At 42.0% G+C, this 19,120-nt stretch overlaps 1 protein-coding gene across 1 annotated transcript in view; it reads left to right on the top strand.

Moving 5' to 3' along the window:
* NTAQ1 (N-terminal glutamine amidase 1) overlaps positions 1-17,353 on the top strand; it is a 55,952-nt gene extending 38,599 nt beyond the window's left edge. The window contains exon 6 of the mRNA XM_036830785.1: positions 17,234-17,353. Coding sequence (XP_036686680.1) covers positions 17,234-17,328 — 95 coding nt within the window. The 3' untranslated portion in view covers positions 17,329-17,353. The remainder of the gene's footprint in view (positions 1-17,233) is intronic.
* Positions 17,354-19,120: the final 1,767 nt, after the last annotated feature.

Genomic DNA, 19,120 nt, shown 5'->3' with positions numbered 1-19,120 from the left:
AGACGACGTGGAAATGGACCTTGGGAGACAAAGATTCTAGCACAGGCCCCAAACAAGGAAATATGCCTTCTCCCCAACCCCCAAATATCAATGAATTCAAAATTTATTTTTTTAAAAAACCATAACATTTACTATCTTAACCATTTTAAGTATACAGTTCAGTAGTGTTAAGTATATTCACACTGATGTGAAATAGATTTGTAGAGCCTTTTCATCTTGCAAAATGGACATTTTTACCCATTGAAGAACAACACCCTTTTCCTTTCTCTCCCCAGCCCCTGGTAGCCACCATTTATTTATTGTTTCTGTGAGTTTGACAACTTTAGATACCTGATATAAGTGGAATCATGCTGTATTTGTCTTCTTTTGTGACTAGCTTATTTCACTTAGCATAGTGCCCTTGAGGTTCATCCATGTTGTATAGCACTTGACAGGATCTCCCTCCTTTTTAAGGCTGAATAATATGTTGTATAGCACTTGACAGGATCTCCCTCCTTTTTAAGGCTGAATAATATTCCATTGTATGTATATACCACATTTTGTTCATCCATTCATCTATCAATTGATATTTGGGTTGCTTCCATTTTTGGCTATTGTGAATAGTGCTGAAGCATGGGTGTGCAAATACTTCTTCAAGAACCTGATTTCAATTCTTTTTTTTTTAATTTCAATTCTTTTGAATATATATCCAGGTGTAGGTTGCTGGGTCACATGGTAGTTCTATTTTTAATTTTTTGAGGACCTGCCATAACTGTTTTTTATGGTGTTTTACATGTTTTTTACCATTTACAATCCCATCAACAGTGCACAAGTGTTCCAATTTCTCCACATTCTCACCAACACTTGTATTTTCTGTTTTTTTTTTTTTTTTAATAGTAGCCATCCTAATGGGTGTGAGGTGGTATCTCTCTATGATTTTGACTTGCGTTTCCCTTAAGATTAGTGATGTTAAGCATCTTTTCATATGCTTGTTGGCTGTTTGCGTATCATCTTTGGAGAAATGTTTATTCAAGTCCTTTGCTCATTTTAAAATCAGGTTATTTGATTTTTTGTTGTTGAGTTGTAGGAGTTCTTTATATATTCTGGATATTAACTCCTTATCAGATTCATGATTTGCAAACATTTTCTCTCATTCCATAGGTTGGCTTTTAACTCTATTGATTGTGTCTTTTAATGCACAAAATTTTAAAGTTTGATGTAATCCCATTTGTCTACTTTTGCTTTTGTTGCCTGTGCTTTTGCTGTCATATCCAAGAAATCATTGCCAAGTCCAATGTCATAAAGCTTTTCCCCTGTGTTTTCTTCTAGGAGTTTTACAGTTTTAGATTTTTAAGTCTTTAATCCATTTTGAGTTAGTTTTTGTGTATGGTGTAAGATAAGGTTCTAACTTCATTCTTTTCCCTTTGGATATCTAGTTTTCCCAACACCATTTGTTGAAGAGACTGTTCTTTCCCCTTTGATATTAGTAACCTTGTCAAAAATCATCAATTGTTATTATTTTTTAATCAATGGAAAAATAACAAAATCACGGAATTCTTTTGTGTTGTATATTTGGGACATATAGTGACTTTTTGAATGAGGTGGAGAGGTCCAAATAAAAAACAAAAAAATGTGAATAAAACTTTGAGACTGTTGGATGGGGACCTTGTAACACCTTTTTTTAAGATGTCATCAGTGCCAAGGGGCAGCAGTTGATTGATAAACTAATTAATTCACCAAATAAATGATTATTGAGTGCCTACTATACAGACACTAACCAGGCCAAGGGAATACAGGTGTATATAGGAGACAAGTCCCTGCTATGTGTGTTTCTGTGTAGAATCTCATTTTCTGTTAGCAGCATCAACAAAAATGTGTGTGCTGGCCCTACCTCTGCTAGGAATTTGGAGAGGTAAAAGAGACTGTGAGATGCTGTCCATGCTCTGAAGGGCCCGTGTGAGCTTATTCTTACCGTGGCCCCAGATACCCTTCATGCCCACTGCTCTTTGCTAAGGGTTAATACCTGATGAGATGGACCCATTTTGTAGCTTGGAGAATGAAAGGGATGAGGGCTTAAGGCTGGGGCTTACGTCCAGATGTCTGAAGGAGTCTGTGTTCCATCTGAAGCTGCTCTCCGTAGGGCTATTTCTCAGGGTCTCCCCAGACGTATCCCACTCTGGTTGAAACCAAAGGTTCATTTCAATAACCTAAGTGCTCCATTCAAGAAACACAGAAAATAGAGTAATGTCCCTTTTCTGTTCTACAGTTCAGTTTAGGATACCACCACATTGAATTAGTTGTTGTGTCTCTTTAGTCTCCTCTAGTCTGTGACAGTTTCTCAATCTTTGTTTGTTTTTCATGACCTTGACAGTTTTGAGGAGAATTGGGCATGTATTTTGTAGAGTGTTGGGCCCAGTCACTTTCTAAAAAAATTTTTGTTGGCATATAGTTGATTTACAATGTTATAATCATTTTTAATGCATTATTTTGTGGTCTTCCTAGAGCCCAGAGTTAAAGCACTTCTCGAGTTATTCATAAAGGTAGTTTTCTAGGTTGGATGGACCTGAGTGGACCCTTGTAACTCATACAATAATTTAAAAAATCCATTGCCCAGAAGGGAAAACTGCAGGTATGAGTCACCCTGACAGAGTCCAGCATTGGCCAGGTTTATATCTGTTTGGTTTTACATTATGGCCGATCTGTTAGTCAGGGTCTTGGAAGGAAAATCTAAGGTACACTCAGCCAGGATTTTGAAGACAATTTAATGAAGGGACTGTTAACCCAGGTGAGTCAGTGTCTTAGCTTGAGCTTCTATAAAAGTATCATAGATTAAGTGGCTGAAAGTACAGATGTTTATTTCTCACAGTTCTGGAGGCTGGGAAGTCTAAGACCAGAGCCTTGGTGAGGGCTCTTTTCCTGGCTTGCAGATGACTGCCCTCTTTCTCCTTGCATGGAGGCAGAGGAAAGCTCTGGTCTCTCTCTTTTTTTAAAAAATACTTATTTATTTATTTTGGTCGTGCCGGGTCTTAGTTGCGGCACATGGGATCTTCGTTGCGGCATGCGGTATCTTTTAGTTGCAGCATGCAGACTTCTTAGTTGTGGCATGCAGACTCTTAGTTGTGGCATGCAGACTCTTAGTTGCAGCATGCATGTGGGATCTAATTCCCTGACCAGGGATCAAACCCGGACCCCCTGCATTGGGAGTGCGGAGTCTTACCCACTGGACCACCAGGGAAGTCCCTCTGGTTTTTCTTGCTCTGCTTAAAAGGGCACTTATCCCACTATGCGGACCCCACCCTCATGACCTAATCTACACCTAAGTACCTCCCAAATGTCCCACCTCCAAATACCATCACATTGTGGGTTAGAGCTTCAACATATGAAATTGGGGGGGGGGACAGAAAGAAGCAGCCCGTAATAGGCAGGGATAAAAGGAACCAATAGGGGTGTTGAGGCTCTCAGGGGCTGGCAGCAGAGGGAAGCTGTTCCACACCAAGGCCTGAAGGAGCAGGGGAGGAAGTTGTATCATGGATCTCAGAGCTGCAGGTGGCAGTTGTGAGTTGGGCAGGGGGCCCAGCAGGAGCTGTAGTAGTAGAGAGATGAAGACATTGCCAGAACACTGAGGCAGGGAGAGAGCAGGAAATATCCAACCTTCCATATCCTTTCCTCCAGTTCCCAGTTGTTGTCACCCTTTGGCCAAACCCAACCAGAAGCTAAGGGCAAAGGAGCCTGGACACTGCAGTCCTTCAGAATCAGCCCCTCCAGGCCACACAGAAAGGTAGGGAATGGAGGAGAGTGTGTGTAAATGGTGAATAACCAGCACAGATACTTAAAAGTGTACCTGTGTTGACTGTATCTGTTTATTTAGTAATGCAAACTTTCGGAGGGCAGAAACATGACCTTTTTGTAAACTTAGCCTTGTTAAAGCAATTGTATACATTTCCTAGGGCTGCATGCATAACAAAGTACCACAAACTCAGTGGCTTAAAATAACTGACACAAATTCTAACAATTCTGGAAGCTCGAAGTCTGAAATCAGGGTGTCATCAGGGCCACGCTCCCTCTGAAACCGGTAGGGGAGAATCCTTTCGTGGCTTTTCTAGCTTCTGGTGGTTACATTCCTTGGCGTGTAGACGCATCATTCTAGTCTCTGTCTCCAAAGTCACATTGTTGTCCTCTCCCTGTGTGTTTCTGCTTCCTCTTCTTCTAAGGAGACTAGCCATATTGGGTTAAGGGCCACCCTACTCCAGTATGACCTCATCTTTTTCTTTAAAATTTTTTTTTTATAGTTTATGATGAGCACATCTCATCATATGTATAGAGAATTCCTATATATGCTTCACTAGCTTTCCCTAATGTTAACATCTTAATTAACCACAGTATGATGATCAAAACCAGGAAATTAAGATTGATATAATACTATTAAGTAAATTACAGATCTTACTTGAAATTGCTTGTTTTCCTGTTTAACTTTCCAATTTCCTATAGCAATCCAGTGAATTTATGAGACGAGACTAGCTTAGTCTCCTCTAATGTAGTTTTTTATTGTGTTTCATGATCTCGACACTTGAAAAGAACTCATCAGTTACTTTGTGGAATGTCCTTCAATTTGGGTTTGTCTGTGTTTTCTTTGATTAAACTGAGGTAATGCAGTTTCGGCAAGGATACCTCAGAAGTAATGTTACATCTTCCACCATGTACCATATCAGGAGGTACATGACACCAATATATTTTATAACTGGTGTTGCTAACCTTGACCTCTTGGCTAAAGTGATACTTGTCAGGTTTCTCCATTTTAAGTTACTGTTTTACCTTTTGTAGCTAACAAATATCTTGGGGAGATACTTTGAGACTATGAATATATTCTGTTTCTCGTACTTTTGCACACTAGTTTTAGCATCTGTGGAGGATTCTTGCCAGCAACAATTACTAATGTGGTATTTGCTTACTGGAGATTTTCTATTTCCTTCATGACTATATTTATTAATTGGAATTCCTCTCTAGGGAAGAGTTGTTCCTTCTCCCCCACTTATTTATATTAGAATGAGCTTATACACATTTTATTTTATGGGTTATAATCTAATACTATCATTATTAATTTTGTTGCTCAAATTGTTCCAGTTTTGGCCACTAGGAGCATAATCAGCTTGGCTCCTGTATCCTTTCAACATACTCTATCATTTGTGTGTACCATCTTACGTTATGGCACTTCCTTCTTTTTCTAAGCTCATCTTGCATTTTCCTTGCCCCAACCCTGGAATCAACCTTTTTTCCGAAAAGTACTAGTTCCTTCTATTGGAGAATGGATTTAGAAACCACGATCTTGGTGGTGGGTGTGCTCATTGCTACTGGGGTGTCATTGTTTCTAGGTCCTCTCAGTGGACAGAGCTAGGAAATATGTGTATGTATACTAACACACACACATCTACGTTTATTTCAGTATGAATCTGTATAAATATGAAAAGCCATAATGAATATTTTCATTCTAAAGTAAATGCATGAGTATCTGCAAGCTACGCTTCTATTCGTCTCCCCCAAATAAGGAGAACATTACAATATTGCTTGTTTACTTGAAATAAAGTCAGTAGTACTTGTTTACTTTCAGTTTTATGTTATGATTCACATAGCTGAGGTTATTAGAGAAGAGACCTAACCTCATAGAATTCTGAAAACAGAAAAAAAAATCATAGAGGTATCCAGTTCGTGTTTCCTAAACTGGTATTCCATGGGATACTGTTTTGGGAGGTGTTAATAGGCTCATCAGGATGCAAGGGCTCTGTGGTCCAGTGAATTTGGGAAACTTGTCACGGTAGATCCCCCCACACCTGTGTAGCACTGCTCAGGGATTATTAAAGGAGTTTTCTTAAAAATATGTTTTCCAGAAAAATTATATTTTATAAACAAAATATCAGACAAACTTTATAGAAGCAGAAGATATAAAAGAAGAAGAAAACGTCAAATTTATGTGCAATATTGTATAAATTTATTTGGGACTAAATGTTGGTCTGCACAATAACATGAAATTTTTAAAGTAAGTGTGACCGCATTCCTTGTTAAGAGAAGCTGCTATAAGGTATGTCTTCAGATGGCTTTTAAAAATCTATGGGGAAAATTACATTTTCTTCAACAAGGGGCAGATATATTCTTTAGAAAAAAGGTGTTCTCCACTCCTGCTTATTGAAATACAGCTCAACAGAACTTATGGAAAAACTAACAACAAAGACAAAATATCCTGTTTCAAAGTAGTCATTTTGCGGATGAAGGTAGAAACCTACAATCTTTCCCCTCAAGAGCATTTCATATTTAAACCTTCTATTTTTAACCTGATGGTGGGATTCATGGCTAATGCTTATGAGATCTGCGTCTAGACAGTTGAGAAAAACAGGAAATGAGTTACATTGTTGTAGCTTAAGATAATTTAACCTTTTGTCTTCTAGCTCCAAGCTGTGCCTGCTTTAAAAAAAAAAAAAGAACATTCCTTCTCTCCTGAGAATTTCAGGGCATTTAGGGAACTATAATAATCCAAGGCCTCTTCAGGGACCAGAGATAGCTATTTTGGTGGAAAAGGAAATGAGAACATGGGTTTACTGGGCTTGGCCTATGAAATGAACAGCCATTTGGAGGAACATGTTGCTCTCTTCTGAATTCTGAGTGTGTGCTCACAGCTGTCTCGGATGGTGTGCTTCTAAAGGGCAGGAACTCAGCCTGGCTAACCCAGTCTCCCTCCCTGTGTGCTGGTCGCATCGTGTGATGCTGTAGGACATACAGTGTTCCCCAGAAGAGCAAGTTAAGAAGAAGCAGCTGGCATCTGTAGAATGCTTTCTATGTGCCAGGCACTGAACTAAGCACATTCACATACGTGATCTCGTTTAATCCTCTCAACGACCCTAACAAGATGTGGCTATTACTATTAGCCCCATTTTACCCATGAAGAAATGGAAGCACAGAGAAGTTAAGGAACTTTGCAAGAGTAGCAAACCTGGCGTTTGAACCCAAATCAATATGATTCTAGACCCTATGTTCTTAGTTGGTATGCTATACTGTAGTAGGGCTGTTTTGAAGATTAAATGAGATGATGTATATAACAAATTTATCATGGTTTCTGGCCCATAATAGGCATTGTAACTAATTCCTGCTATTATTTACATGTATAAGTAAAGTAATGCTATTCTTCATTACAAGTAGATGATGACAGGGGACTTCCCTGGTGGTCCAGTGGTTAAGACTCCGTGCTTCCAATGCAGGGGGCGCGTGTTCGATCCCTGGTCTGGGAACTAAGATCATGCATGCCCTGTGGCGCGGCCAGATAAACAACAGCGACAATGGCAAAACAAACAGGGTTCGCTGCACTGAGAGGCAGGAGCCAGAGCCTCGTGGCCATGAGCCCATTTGGCAGTTCGGAATTCTTTAATAGAAGAAATGTAAAATAACTCGATGATGGAGAAGATGAACACTCTGTTTTGCGGCCATGAAGTCCACAGATGCGTGCTGGTTGATAGCAGAGGAGAGGCACCGAGTTACACTTGACCTTAAAGCAGCAGGATGGTCGGAACTAAGAGAGAGGCCATCTACAAAGAGTTCTTTTTCAAAAATTTTAATCAGGGAACACAGCACTTATCTCCTTATGCTGGTCATCGAGTCACACAGTGGGTCACACACATCACTGGTCCGCCCCCTTCCTCCCATGTGAGGAAGCCAAGTCTGAGAAGGAGGAGTAACTATCCAAGGCATTTGGCTTTATGTCCTGAGTTGCCCTACAAACAGAGAAGATGAATCATCACCTGGAGTGGTTCAATGTGTACAACAAGGTCCAGATAACTCTCAAATCACATGACTGTGGTGGACTGATGAAAAGAGATGTGAAACTGGCCAAGTTTTTATTGAAAAAGGCAGCTGCTTCTGTGTGATTTCTTCCAAAACACATGTAAAATCTTATATACACATCTAGCTCCAATGTATTTTGAAAGCAATTTACATGAACAAATTAAGTTGTAAATTTAGTTCACCTTTTGAACTATCTATCACATTTTGTAAAATCAGTGCTCAAATAAAAATTATTTAAACTTGAAAAACCCAACAAAAAACAAGTAGATGATGACACTCACCCTCACCCTTCTCCTTGTAAGATACACAGTGTGTAGTGCTTCTAAGTAGCTGTTGAATCGAGTGAATTGAATAGTGATGGTAAGGATTTTTATTTAATGTATTTATTACCTGCAGCATTATAGTGGGGCTGGGGATACAAGATGGCATCAGCTGGTCAGGTTAGAGAGTTCGTAAACAAGTAAAGGAAACTGGCTCACACAGCAATAAAGTCTACAATTTTGGCTTTATTAACCATTGCTTCTTAGAGTCTGAGAAATGGCCGTATACCACACGCAGCAAATATTACATTAAGGGTCTGCTTTGTCACACTCAAGATGTTAGGGATACAATATTAGGTAAGACATAATCCTTGTGCTCATGGATTTACAATCTAGTAGAGAATACATTAAAAAGACAAACAAGGACTTCCCCGGTGGTCCAGTGGTTAAGACTCCGCACTCCCAATGCAGGGGGGGCCCGGGTTCGATCTCTGGTCAGGGAACTAGATCCCGCATGCCGCAACTAAAGAGCCTGCATGCCAGAACGAAGATCCCACACGTGGCAATGGAGATCCTGCGTGCTGCAACTAAGACCCAACCCAGCCAGATAAATAAATAAATATTTAAAAAAAGACAAGCAAGTGAAATCATTACAAATTGTAATAGGCACCACCAAGGAAATAATCGAAGGGTTGAAATATAGAATAATGGAGTTGGGATGGGGGAGGAAGGTCAGACCCTACTTTGCATGGGGAACTAAAGGAAGGCTTCCTTGAGTACGTGACATTTAAGCCCTGATGATAAGAAAGAGCCTAGGAAGAAGAAACAGTACAAAGGCTTTGAGGTGGGGAAATAACTTGACAAGTTCAAGGGCTTGACAGAGAGTGAGTGTGGCTGGAGTATAACAAGGAGAGTGGGGTGAGATGAGTCTAGAAAGATAGGCGGGACAGATCATGGAGGGCCTTACCAGCCCTTGGTAAGAAATTAGGTTTTATTCTAAGTGTAACGGAAACCCACCAAAGGGTCCTAAATACACAAGTGACATGATCTGATTTGCTGCTGCGTGGAGAATGAGCTAGACAGGATGAGAGTGCCGTTGGGACCAAGCATCCTTTCTAGGGTGGAGGATGGACACTCAAGAGGCAGAAAAGGAAGTGCGACGGTGGAAGCAGAGGTCAGAGAGATGTGGGGCTAAGAGCCTAGGAAAGCAGGCAGCCTCTGGAAGCTGGAAAAGGCAAAGGAGTGGATTCTCCCTTAGAGCCTCCAGGAGGAACCAGCGCTGCCAACCCATTCTAGACTTGTGGCCTGCCGAACACTGTGAAATAATGAATGTGTGCTGCTCTACGCCTCTAGGGTTGTGGTAGTTGATTACCACAGGGAGGTGTTGGCAGGAGTAAATAAGCTGCCTTCCACCCTGCCTCCGCCTCCAGATCTCTGTCTTCCTTCCATTGGCCGGATCTAACTAGAAGCCACAGGCAAGAGATCCACAGATGCCGTTCGCACGGGTCAGCCTTTCAGGTGACAAAGAGGGTGGAGAGGAGTGGAGAGTGGATCTGGAGCAGCAAATGGAAAATATCCAGCCCAGTACAGGTTGTCAAGCTGAGTGGTTTGCTCCTAATCTGGAGCTTATAATAAAGTAGGACGTTTGGCATGCTGCCCTTGCTTATCTCAGCCCTCTCTTTTGTGAGTTCTCTCTGGCATAGCCTTCAAAAACTTCTTTGGTTTTGCCTCATATCTTTATAGTGCAGATAAATGATGTCAATGCACCTGTTTCTAATATCTGATTTGCCCCTCAGTGGGATGCAGCAAGTTTCCAAAGCAAATGATGTGAATTAAAAGTTAGTCCAGGGCTTCCCTGGTGGCGCAGTGGTTAAGAATCCGCCTGCCAATGCAGGGGACACAGGTTTGAGCCCTGGTCCAGGAAGATCCCACATGCTGCGGAGCAACTAAGCCTGTGTGCCACAACTACTGAGCCTGTGCTCTAGAGACCGTGAGCCACAACTACTGAGTCCACATGCCACAACTACTGAAGCCCGCGCGCCTAGAGCCCGTGCTCCACAAGAGAAGCCACCGCAATGAGAAGCCCGCGCACTGCAAGGAAGAGTAGCCCCCGCTCGCCACAACTAGAGAAAGCCCGCGCGCAGCAACGAAGACCCAACGTAGCCAAAAATAAAAAAATAAATGAATAATAAATAAATAAATAAATTTATTTAAAAAAAAATAAGAGTGAAAGTCCCCTTTCACTGCTCTCTTCTGGGTCCATTGAAATCACGCTCACCCACCCCTGTTCCCCCCATCCGGAGGTAGCCATTGTTAATAGTCTGGGTGATGCATTACAAATTTTATTATGTATGTTTTCAAACCTACTGCAATGGGCTGGATTGTGTACCCCCCCTGAAATTCACATGTTGCAGCCCTAACCCCCAACATGACTGTATTCGGAGATAGGGTCTTTAGGAGGAAATTAAGATTAAATGAGGTCAAGTGTCTGTCATCCGAGGCCACAGTGAGAAGATGGGTGTCTGCAAGTCTGGAAGAGAGCACTCACCAGAAACTGGACCCTACCAGACCTTGATCTCGGACCTTCCAGGCTCTGGAAATGTGAAAAAATTAATTTTTGTTGTTAAAGGCCCCAGACTGTGTTATTTTGTTATGGCAGCCTGAGACTAAGACACCTACCTAAAATCAGAAGAAGTGGCAAAAAGAATCTTCATTTACCTATTATTCAGATTCGACAATTATCTATTGAATGATTATAAACAGGGAAGTGCTATGATTAGATAATGTGTTCTAGAAAGATCTCTTGGGCAGCAAGGTAGATATGTTGGAGGGGTTCAGGCTGGAGATGGGGAGACAAGCACCTCTTGTAAATTTCCAGGCAAGCGATGCTGAGGGCCCTAGTCGGGGGGAAGGCAGTGGAGAAGGAGAGGAGGGGCTGACCAGAGAGAGATTTAAAAGTAGACTTGATGGGCTACATGTTTTTCAATCATGAGTCCGTGTTTCATTATATCTAAGATGCCGTGGATTGTAAGATGCAGCCTGAATTCAAAGATATGAAAAATGAAAAGAATGTTAATCTTAGGATTGATGAAATGCAGTAGAATTGAAAGCTGGGATCGCCAACCCCCCATGGGAACAGTGAACACGAGCTCACAATTTAGTGCGTAAAAGAGAAACAAGATTTCGATATCTGGAATCCTGATGCATAGTGTGGGTTAATGAACTTTTTTTTTTTTTTAATACTTCTCAAGTTGAACTCTTTTCTTGCTGTTCTTGATTAAAGAACATGTTTGAAGGGTGGGTTTTGTGGCTAGGAACTTTTATCGGAGCCTCTCAATTTTAACAAAATGCTACCCAGATGAGATGATATCATTTACAGTGCTACAGCCATGCTCAGTTTTGGGACAGCCAAATTCTGTTTATTTAATAAAAAAGGATGTTTTGAATGGTGGTGCTATTTCATGGAGCTTTTCATGGAGCTTTCTTAGGCTTCCAGACAGAGTTTGGATCCCACAGGCAGATGGAGCTATAACCCATGTTTTCTCTCCCCAGTGAGAGGCCTGCAAGCCTGTAATTGCAGAGTACCGGCATCTCTTGTTTTGGAGCTGGGATGGTTATATAAACATGGAGAGCAAGCCTAGCTTGTCCAGGCTGCATTTTGAGGACCTGAAATTCCCCTTTGGAGGGCTTGGCACCCAAATCACAACAGGCACCTGGCCGAGGGGCAGCATGCAGCTTTCTGCAGCAGAGCCAGAGGCAGTGTTGACAGATCAGCATGCCAGGAGGGGCCCCAGCCATATCGACCAGCGAACTCATGTGTGCATGCACAGGACCCCATGATAATTTTTGCCTTTTCAAATTTAAAATTGGATTAAAAATTTGTGCGAATGTTTTTAAAGAGTCCAGAGCCAGACTTTTTTCGTTGCAAGTTATTTTAGGACTACATTTTATCGGTTGCTGTTTTGGAAAAAGTACTTTCGCCTTTGCATTCTTGGAAGTGCCCAGCAAAATCGGCCAGTCTTAACTCCTATGTTACACAGTGAGTGCGGGTTCTGGATTTAGACAGCCTAAGTTTGAATTCCAGTTCCACTGTGTGTCCTTGGGCAAGCTGCTCATCCTCCTTTGCCTCAGTTCTCTCTGTAAAATGGGAATAATAAGTAGTACCTGTTTCATAGAATTGTTGAGATTAAGCAACCATTTAGCACGCTTAGAACAGTGCCTTGCTATTCAGTATAAAAGTAACAACAATAACTACAATATTGACTACTAACAAGTGTTCAACTTACTCTGTGCCAGGCACTTTTCTCCATAAAATAGCTCATTTAATCCAACCAACCATCCTATGAGGTAGGCGCTGTCACTGTTCCTGTTTTATAGATGAGGAAATTGAAACACAGAAAAGCCTATTCAATATAAATATTCTTGTGTCTTTGCTGAACCTCATGTATACCTGGCTGTAGAATATTAAAATTACTGGTTTGTATGCCGGCTCTCCCCTGTAAGTATGTGGGCTCCTCAAATACAATGACTCTAGCTGTCTTTTTTGCCTCAGTAGACCTAGTACCAGGCATACAGTAGGCGATAATATTGAATACATTGGAAGTAGCTTAATGAGAAGTGTCACTTTGGGGCATCAACATGAAAATACATATGTTTTCAGTATTGGCTCCCAGCTGTTTTATATGGCTCTTTCTGAGGCTTCATGGGAACAGCTTCCTTGATGACCTTCAGGCCAAATTCTGCAGCTTTTCAGTTCCTGCTGGTTATTAGCAGTTTCAGTCCGGTCCTGAGCCTCAGCCTGGTTTATTTGATAACGTCTCTCTCAGACTCCCTGCGTAGCTCCCCTCCCCTCCCCGCCAGTGCAGGGGAGGCTGTGGGCGCAGCGGCTGCTTGTTTCCCCGTGGCTGTTTCTCCTCCTGGAGCTTAGGTGGGGGGGGGGTAGGAGGGTGGCATTGGGGAGTAGGCAGAGATTTCGCCTTACTGAGCAGTCCAGGACGAGGTTTCCGTCCTCTCTACACGGGTTGTTGCTGTATCTCCAGCTGATTTGCAGCTGGTCCTCTCTGGGGCAGGTGCCCGAAGCTGGGGCTCCCGTGGCTTGTGAGAGCCAGTCCTTTGGAATTCCATTTGGGAGTCTGTCGCCCCCCACTTCCCGGCGTGGAGAGCTGCCTCCTGTGCAGCCTCTTCCCCGACCCCGCTTCAGTCCCCGCCCCCTCAGTGGCTGCTGCAGGCGCTGACGTGGGAGACACCCTCTTCACGAGTCGCAGAGGAGATGGCTCAAGCCCAGCTACCTTCTTAGTGTCCACTCCACCCAGGGGAAACTTGCACACCCTTGTATGCTGCTGGGGACATGGCAAGATGCCTCGCTGCCCTTTCATCTCCCAGGCCAGTGTCCTCTCCGAGTCTCTCTTCCGCTGCCCAGGTAACAGTTGCAAGCCTGTTGCCCAAGCAGCCATCTGTAGGGGAATGAAATGCCAGTCTTGCAGATCACTGGAACTCCTGGGCTTTATGAATGATTCTCCTGGAGTCCCTGCTGTGATGTAGGCGAGGGGATAGGCTCTTTCCATGAGCACTGTCCTCCCTTCTCTTCACTCCTCCTATTACACTGATTCAGAGGATGGAGGGAGTCGAGTTGATTTTGGCCTCTCCATAAGCCCTTCAGGTTGGTGGCTGGCTCCAGCTCTTGAACTTAGAATGTCAGGATACTCGGCACCATTTGTCCTCTGCACTGGGTTTTATCCCAAGTTCTGGGACTTCATTGCAGGATTGTTCACAATAGCCAAGACACGGAAGCAGACTAAAGTGTCCATCAACATAGGAATGGATAAAGAATATGTGATATATAAATATATACATATATAATATATATATTACATATGAAATATATATTTTAATATAATATATTTAAAAATATGTAATGGAATGTTATTCAGCCACGAAAAAGAAGGAAATCTTGCCATTGGTGACAACATGGATGGACCTTGAGGGCATTATGCTAAGTAAAATAAGTAGACAGAGAAAGACAAATGCTATATGATCTCACTTATGTGGAATCTAAAAAAGCCAAACTCATAGAAACAGACAGGGGCTGGGAGGCGGAGGAAATGGGGAGCTGTTGGTCAAAGGGTACAAACTTTCAGTTATAAGATGAATAAGTTCTGGGGATCTAATGTACAGCCTGGTGACTCTAGTTAACAATGTATTATATACTTGAAAGTTGCTCAGAGAGTAGATCTTAAATCTTTTCACCACAGACACCAAAAAATGGTAATTAAGTGAGATGATCAACTTTAATTGTGGTATCATTTAGCAATATATGTGTGTATCAATTCATCATGTTGTTTTACCTTAACCTTACATGATGTTATATGTTAATTATATCTCAAAAAAGCTGGGCAAAAACCAAAACAAAAGTAGGGACATTTCCAACTTAAAAAAAATCTTCCAGGGATCATATAGGAGACACAACACTTTATGTCATAAGTGATTCTGTGAAATAGACCACAAAGTTTAATGTGTTTCTTTAATGTATGTCCCTTCACCCCTGTACCTATGACTCTGTGAACTGTGTTCAGAAATTAAAAAAGAGTGACTAGAGTTTCTTCCTCAGTTATATGCCCAGGCAACTGCTCTTTGAGTTAAGGAATGTGGCCCCTGTGAGAAGTACTTGAAAAAAACAGTTGTCCCCTGAACTAGGAAGTGAGGTAACCTGTGATAGTTAAACTAGTTAAAATTAACACATAATGGGAAAAAAAAAACCCACAACAAAGTTCTGGGACAAGAGATACTCAACATCCTGTTACTATAATTAGCAAATTACAGAGTAGGGTCCTGTTTTCAGCAGATAATTAGCATTTCTAACCCTTAGTTGTCTCATCTGTAAAGCCTTAGGAAGGTGGTAGAAGCGGGACCAGATCACATCTTGAGATCTCTGTTAGGTTTAATGTCCTTAAATCTATGAAGTTCATGCTTTTAGGGTTGCCTGAATTCAGGGTTTCTCCCGTCTCTGTTTTTTTCAAGTTAAAATTATATTAATTAGGCACAAAAAATAATGAAATATTGCCATTTGCAGCAACATGGATGGACCCAGAGATTATCACACTAAGTGAAGTAAGTCAGAAAGAGAAAGGCAAATAGCATATAATATCACTTTTGATAATACAACTGAACTTATTTACAAAACAGAAACAGACTCACAGACATAGAAAATAAGCTTATGGTTACCAAAGAAGAAGCAATGGGGGAGTATAAATTAGGACTATGGGATTAACAGATGCACACCACTATACATAAAATAGATAAACTACAAGGATTTACTGTATAGCACAGGGAACTATATATTCAATATCTTGTCATAACCTATAATAGAAAAGAACCTGAAAAAGAATATATATATATATTCATATGCATAACTGAATCACTTTGCTGTATACCTGAAACTAACACAATATTGTAAATCAATTATAGTTCAAAAAAAATTGCACTCATGTCGAAGCACTTCAGAGTTGTGAAATGCCCGACCTAGAAAGAGGGGCGCATCCTAACTGGGAGAGGGGAAGAGGGGGCTGTGTTCGTACATAGGAGGGAAACGGATGCAGGGCTGTGCTCTGTACGTGATCTCTTCCCGTCTACTAGGGCCAGGGTTATGAACACAAGCCAAGCAGTCTTTCAGCTATTTGCTGGCAAGTCTTCCTCTAAAAGAAAGACCATTTGGATGGCAAGGCTAATGAGGGTTTAGCCTGGAGACCCCGGGGCACCTGGTGCAGGAAATATGTATTTCACAAAGACTCTTCACAAGATATCGTACTAGATGCTGTGTGGGAAAGACAGCTGTAGAGTCATAAAAGGACACCAGGTTTAGGATCAGATCTGAGCTTAAAACCTACCTCTGTGGTTTAGTAACTGTGTGTCGAGAGTGGGTGATAGTAAATGTTTAAAAATCAGCTCTCTCTCAAAAAAAAAAAAAAAAAAAGCTCTGATTTGTAGCTCTTGCTGATTTCTGAGGTATAGATATCCCCACTATGGCTGATTTTAATTTACCAACATGCCACTGAGTGTGAGGTTGGAAAAAGATGAATCCATTCAGCTCAGCTCTCACGAGCCAGCTCCAGCCTGCCGCACTGTGTGATATTGAACACATCATATAATTTCTCTGAGCATCCCCAGTTTCCACATTTGTCAAGTGAGGATGATACTTGTATCTACCTTACAGGGTTGCTATGGCAGTTAAAAATGTATTTGAAAGCATTTGGGAAAGAGTAGGATTCAATTTATTATTGATGTTGCAGCTGGGCTTCCTTTATTTCTTATTACCTTGGAGTTTATAAAATTTAAAGGACTTTCACCCAAGAAAAATTCTAACTGATAAAGAGTGTATATGTGCCTGTTGTGGGAGTTGGGAGGGGATGGAGAGAGTGTTGAAGGAAAAATAACAAGAAATAAAAAGACAAAATAACATCGTTTCCTCTGAACTATTATATGATTTCCTAAAATCACGAAAGGCTATATGAGCTAAAAGGGACCTAGAGACTAGCTAATCCAACCCACCTGCCTGTTAAAGATGAGGAAACTGAGTTAGGAGAACAGAAGTGACTTCCCTGAGGTTCAGCCCTGCTGTGACAGCCCTGAGTAGAAGCTGAGTCTGCTGACCGGCTGTCCGGGGCTCATCTTGTGAGCCCTCCTCTTTTCAGCCTGCATTTGTTGGCTTGAGCAAAGAGTGATGGGAATCTAAGGCTTCCATTCACACTGGTCAGGAAAAGTGATTTGGCTCAGTCATCAGAATAGCTCTTCAAACCAGTGGTCTCCAAAGTGAGGTGCTGGAAGGAAAAAAAAAAAGAAAACTTCCATTGATTTCTCCGTTAAAGAGTAAGAAGTAAAGAAATTATCTGTGAGGCTTCTGGCAGGAAATAATCTCGTGTAATTCCATTGAAGGGACTACTCAGACAGGTGTGGGCAGGGTTAAGGGAACACAAAAGATGCTGAGGCCCCCAGAGATGAGCAACAAGGAAAATTACTTCTCCCAGGTTTGAGGAGGGGCCTCGTGATGGCTGGAGCCATAAGGAGGGTTTATGTGAAGGAGGGCTGCAGCTTCTGCCAGAGACCAGGGGCCAGTCAGGAGAGAGCAGGCAAGAAGGACCCTGAACTCTTTGTCTTTCTGCCCTGGTCTCTGCCAGCACCTCCCATTGGACAAACCCAACCAGATGCCAACTGGCAAGAGAGTCTGGGGGACGCAGCCCTTTGTGGTCAGTCTTCCAGGGTGCTGAGCTAAGCAGAGGAGCGGAGAATGGATCTTCGGGGACAAGAAGAGAACAACCAGCACAAAAGCTTTACGAATGTTTAACGTCTGGATTGACAGTGGTCCTTTCTGTCCATCCATCAGAGGTCAGTCAGTGCCCAAGGCACCGTGGCCTCAGTGGGGAGCGGAGGCCCGTGATACCCAAAGTTGATCGTTTGTTTTCAGTGTACTGTGACATATTGTAACTTCTGTATGCCTGACTAAATGGATTTATGGATTACAGTATCTAGTTTTAAATAAACAAAATCTCACAAAATGGACAGATGGTTTAAGAAGTTTCCTAGTTTCTCGCAGAGAAACAGCAGAATGACGATACTACTATTGCAGATGCAAAGGAACAGACAAATGTGAGCACTAATATGGCTCTTCACTGGCTGCATTAGCTTAATGATAAGCTAATGAGATCTGACTAAAATTTGGCCAAAAAGTTCATAATGATCACAACTACTTGAAATATCGATTTACGTCCATTATTACCCATGATGACTGTCCTCCTATGTGTGCATTATGCTTTGAAATATTAATGATAGTAGTGCCTGCCAATACTTCATAGATAGATAAATAAATACACATATATTGGGTTCATGCTTAAAAAATGTTTATTGATGGGATGGTTGGAGACCACTGGTTTTAAACAATAAGCAAAGGCTAGAATTGTGGGGGTCATTGATTTAGTTATTATGTTTCTCTTTAGAGACAGTGAAGGCTACATGGTTTTTCTGCCTAGAGCACATAATGCAAAAAAAAAAAAAAAGAAAGATAGTGGGCTTGTGAATAATAACAAATGTTTATGTGAAGCTTCTTATGTGTTAAGCACTGCTCTGACCACACAAAAGGTATTAATCATGTAAAATGCAGCAACTCAATTACTCCTCACAACAATTCCATGATGTAGGTACTGTCATTATCCCCATTTTACAGATAAGAGGACTGAGGCAGGTCAAGGTTTAGTACAGTGCCTGGTACAGCCAGGAAGAGGCAGGGCAGGGTTCAGACTCAGGCAGGTTGGCTTCAGATTCTTTGCTCACTATGCCTTGCTGCCTCTCTGAAGGAAGTAGGGGCTCCTTGGAGTAATTCTGAAATTAAGAAAAAACGAAATTGCAAAGTAAAATTAAAACAATTGAATACAAGTTTAAAAAGTACAAGGAAAGGGGAGTCACTCAAGTACTCTTATGTGGGTTAAGAGTGACTGTTTCCTTGCACTCTTTGGCATCTGCCAAATGTTATTTCTCACAATGTGGTAGCTGGCTAACTGCCTCTTGTAGCCACTAGATTCTGCTCTCCCTCTGGTTTTTCTCCCTTGCCCTCTAAAGCCTTCCTCTAGACTTTCCTTGCCCTTGTTCTCTTTCTAGGAGCTTGTATTTATTAGTCAGGGTTCTCCAGAGGAATAGAACCAATAGGATGTCTCTCTCTCTCTCTCTCTCCATCTCTGTATAGATATATATAGTACCCGCCTCCCCCAGATATAGATATATAGATGTTGCAGGAAAGGGGACCCCTTCCAGGCCCCGAGAGTGGGCTCTTGTCTGACACTCAGAAATGAATTGTCCGAGGAGACACATGTGCTGACAAAGCAAGAGACGTTATTGGGAAGGGGCACCCGGGTGGAGAGCAGCAGGGTAAGGGAACCCAGGAGAACTGCTGGGCCACGTGGCTCGCAGTCTCGGGTTTTATGGGAATGGGGTTAGTTTCCAGGTTGTCTCAGGCCAGTCATTCTGACTCAGGGTCCTTCCTGGTGGCGCTTGCATCGCTCAGCCAAGATGGA

This window comes from Balaenoptera musculus, chromosome 17 (assembly GCF_009873245.2).
Source record: "Balaenoptera musculus isolate JJ_BM4_2016_0621 chromosome 17, mBalMus1.pri.v3, whole genome shotgun sequence".
In the NCBI taxonomy this organism is placed as follows: Eukaryota; Metazoa; Chordata; class Mammalia; order Artiodactyla; family Balaenopteridae; genus Balaenoptera; species Balaenoptera musculus.
This window is presented reverse-complemented; position numbering and strand designations above follow the sequence as displayed.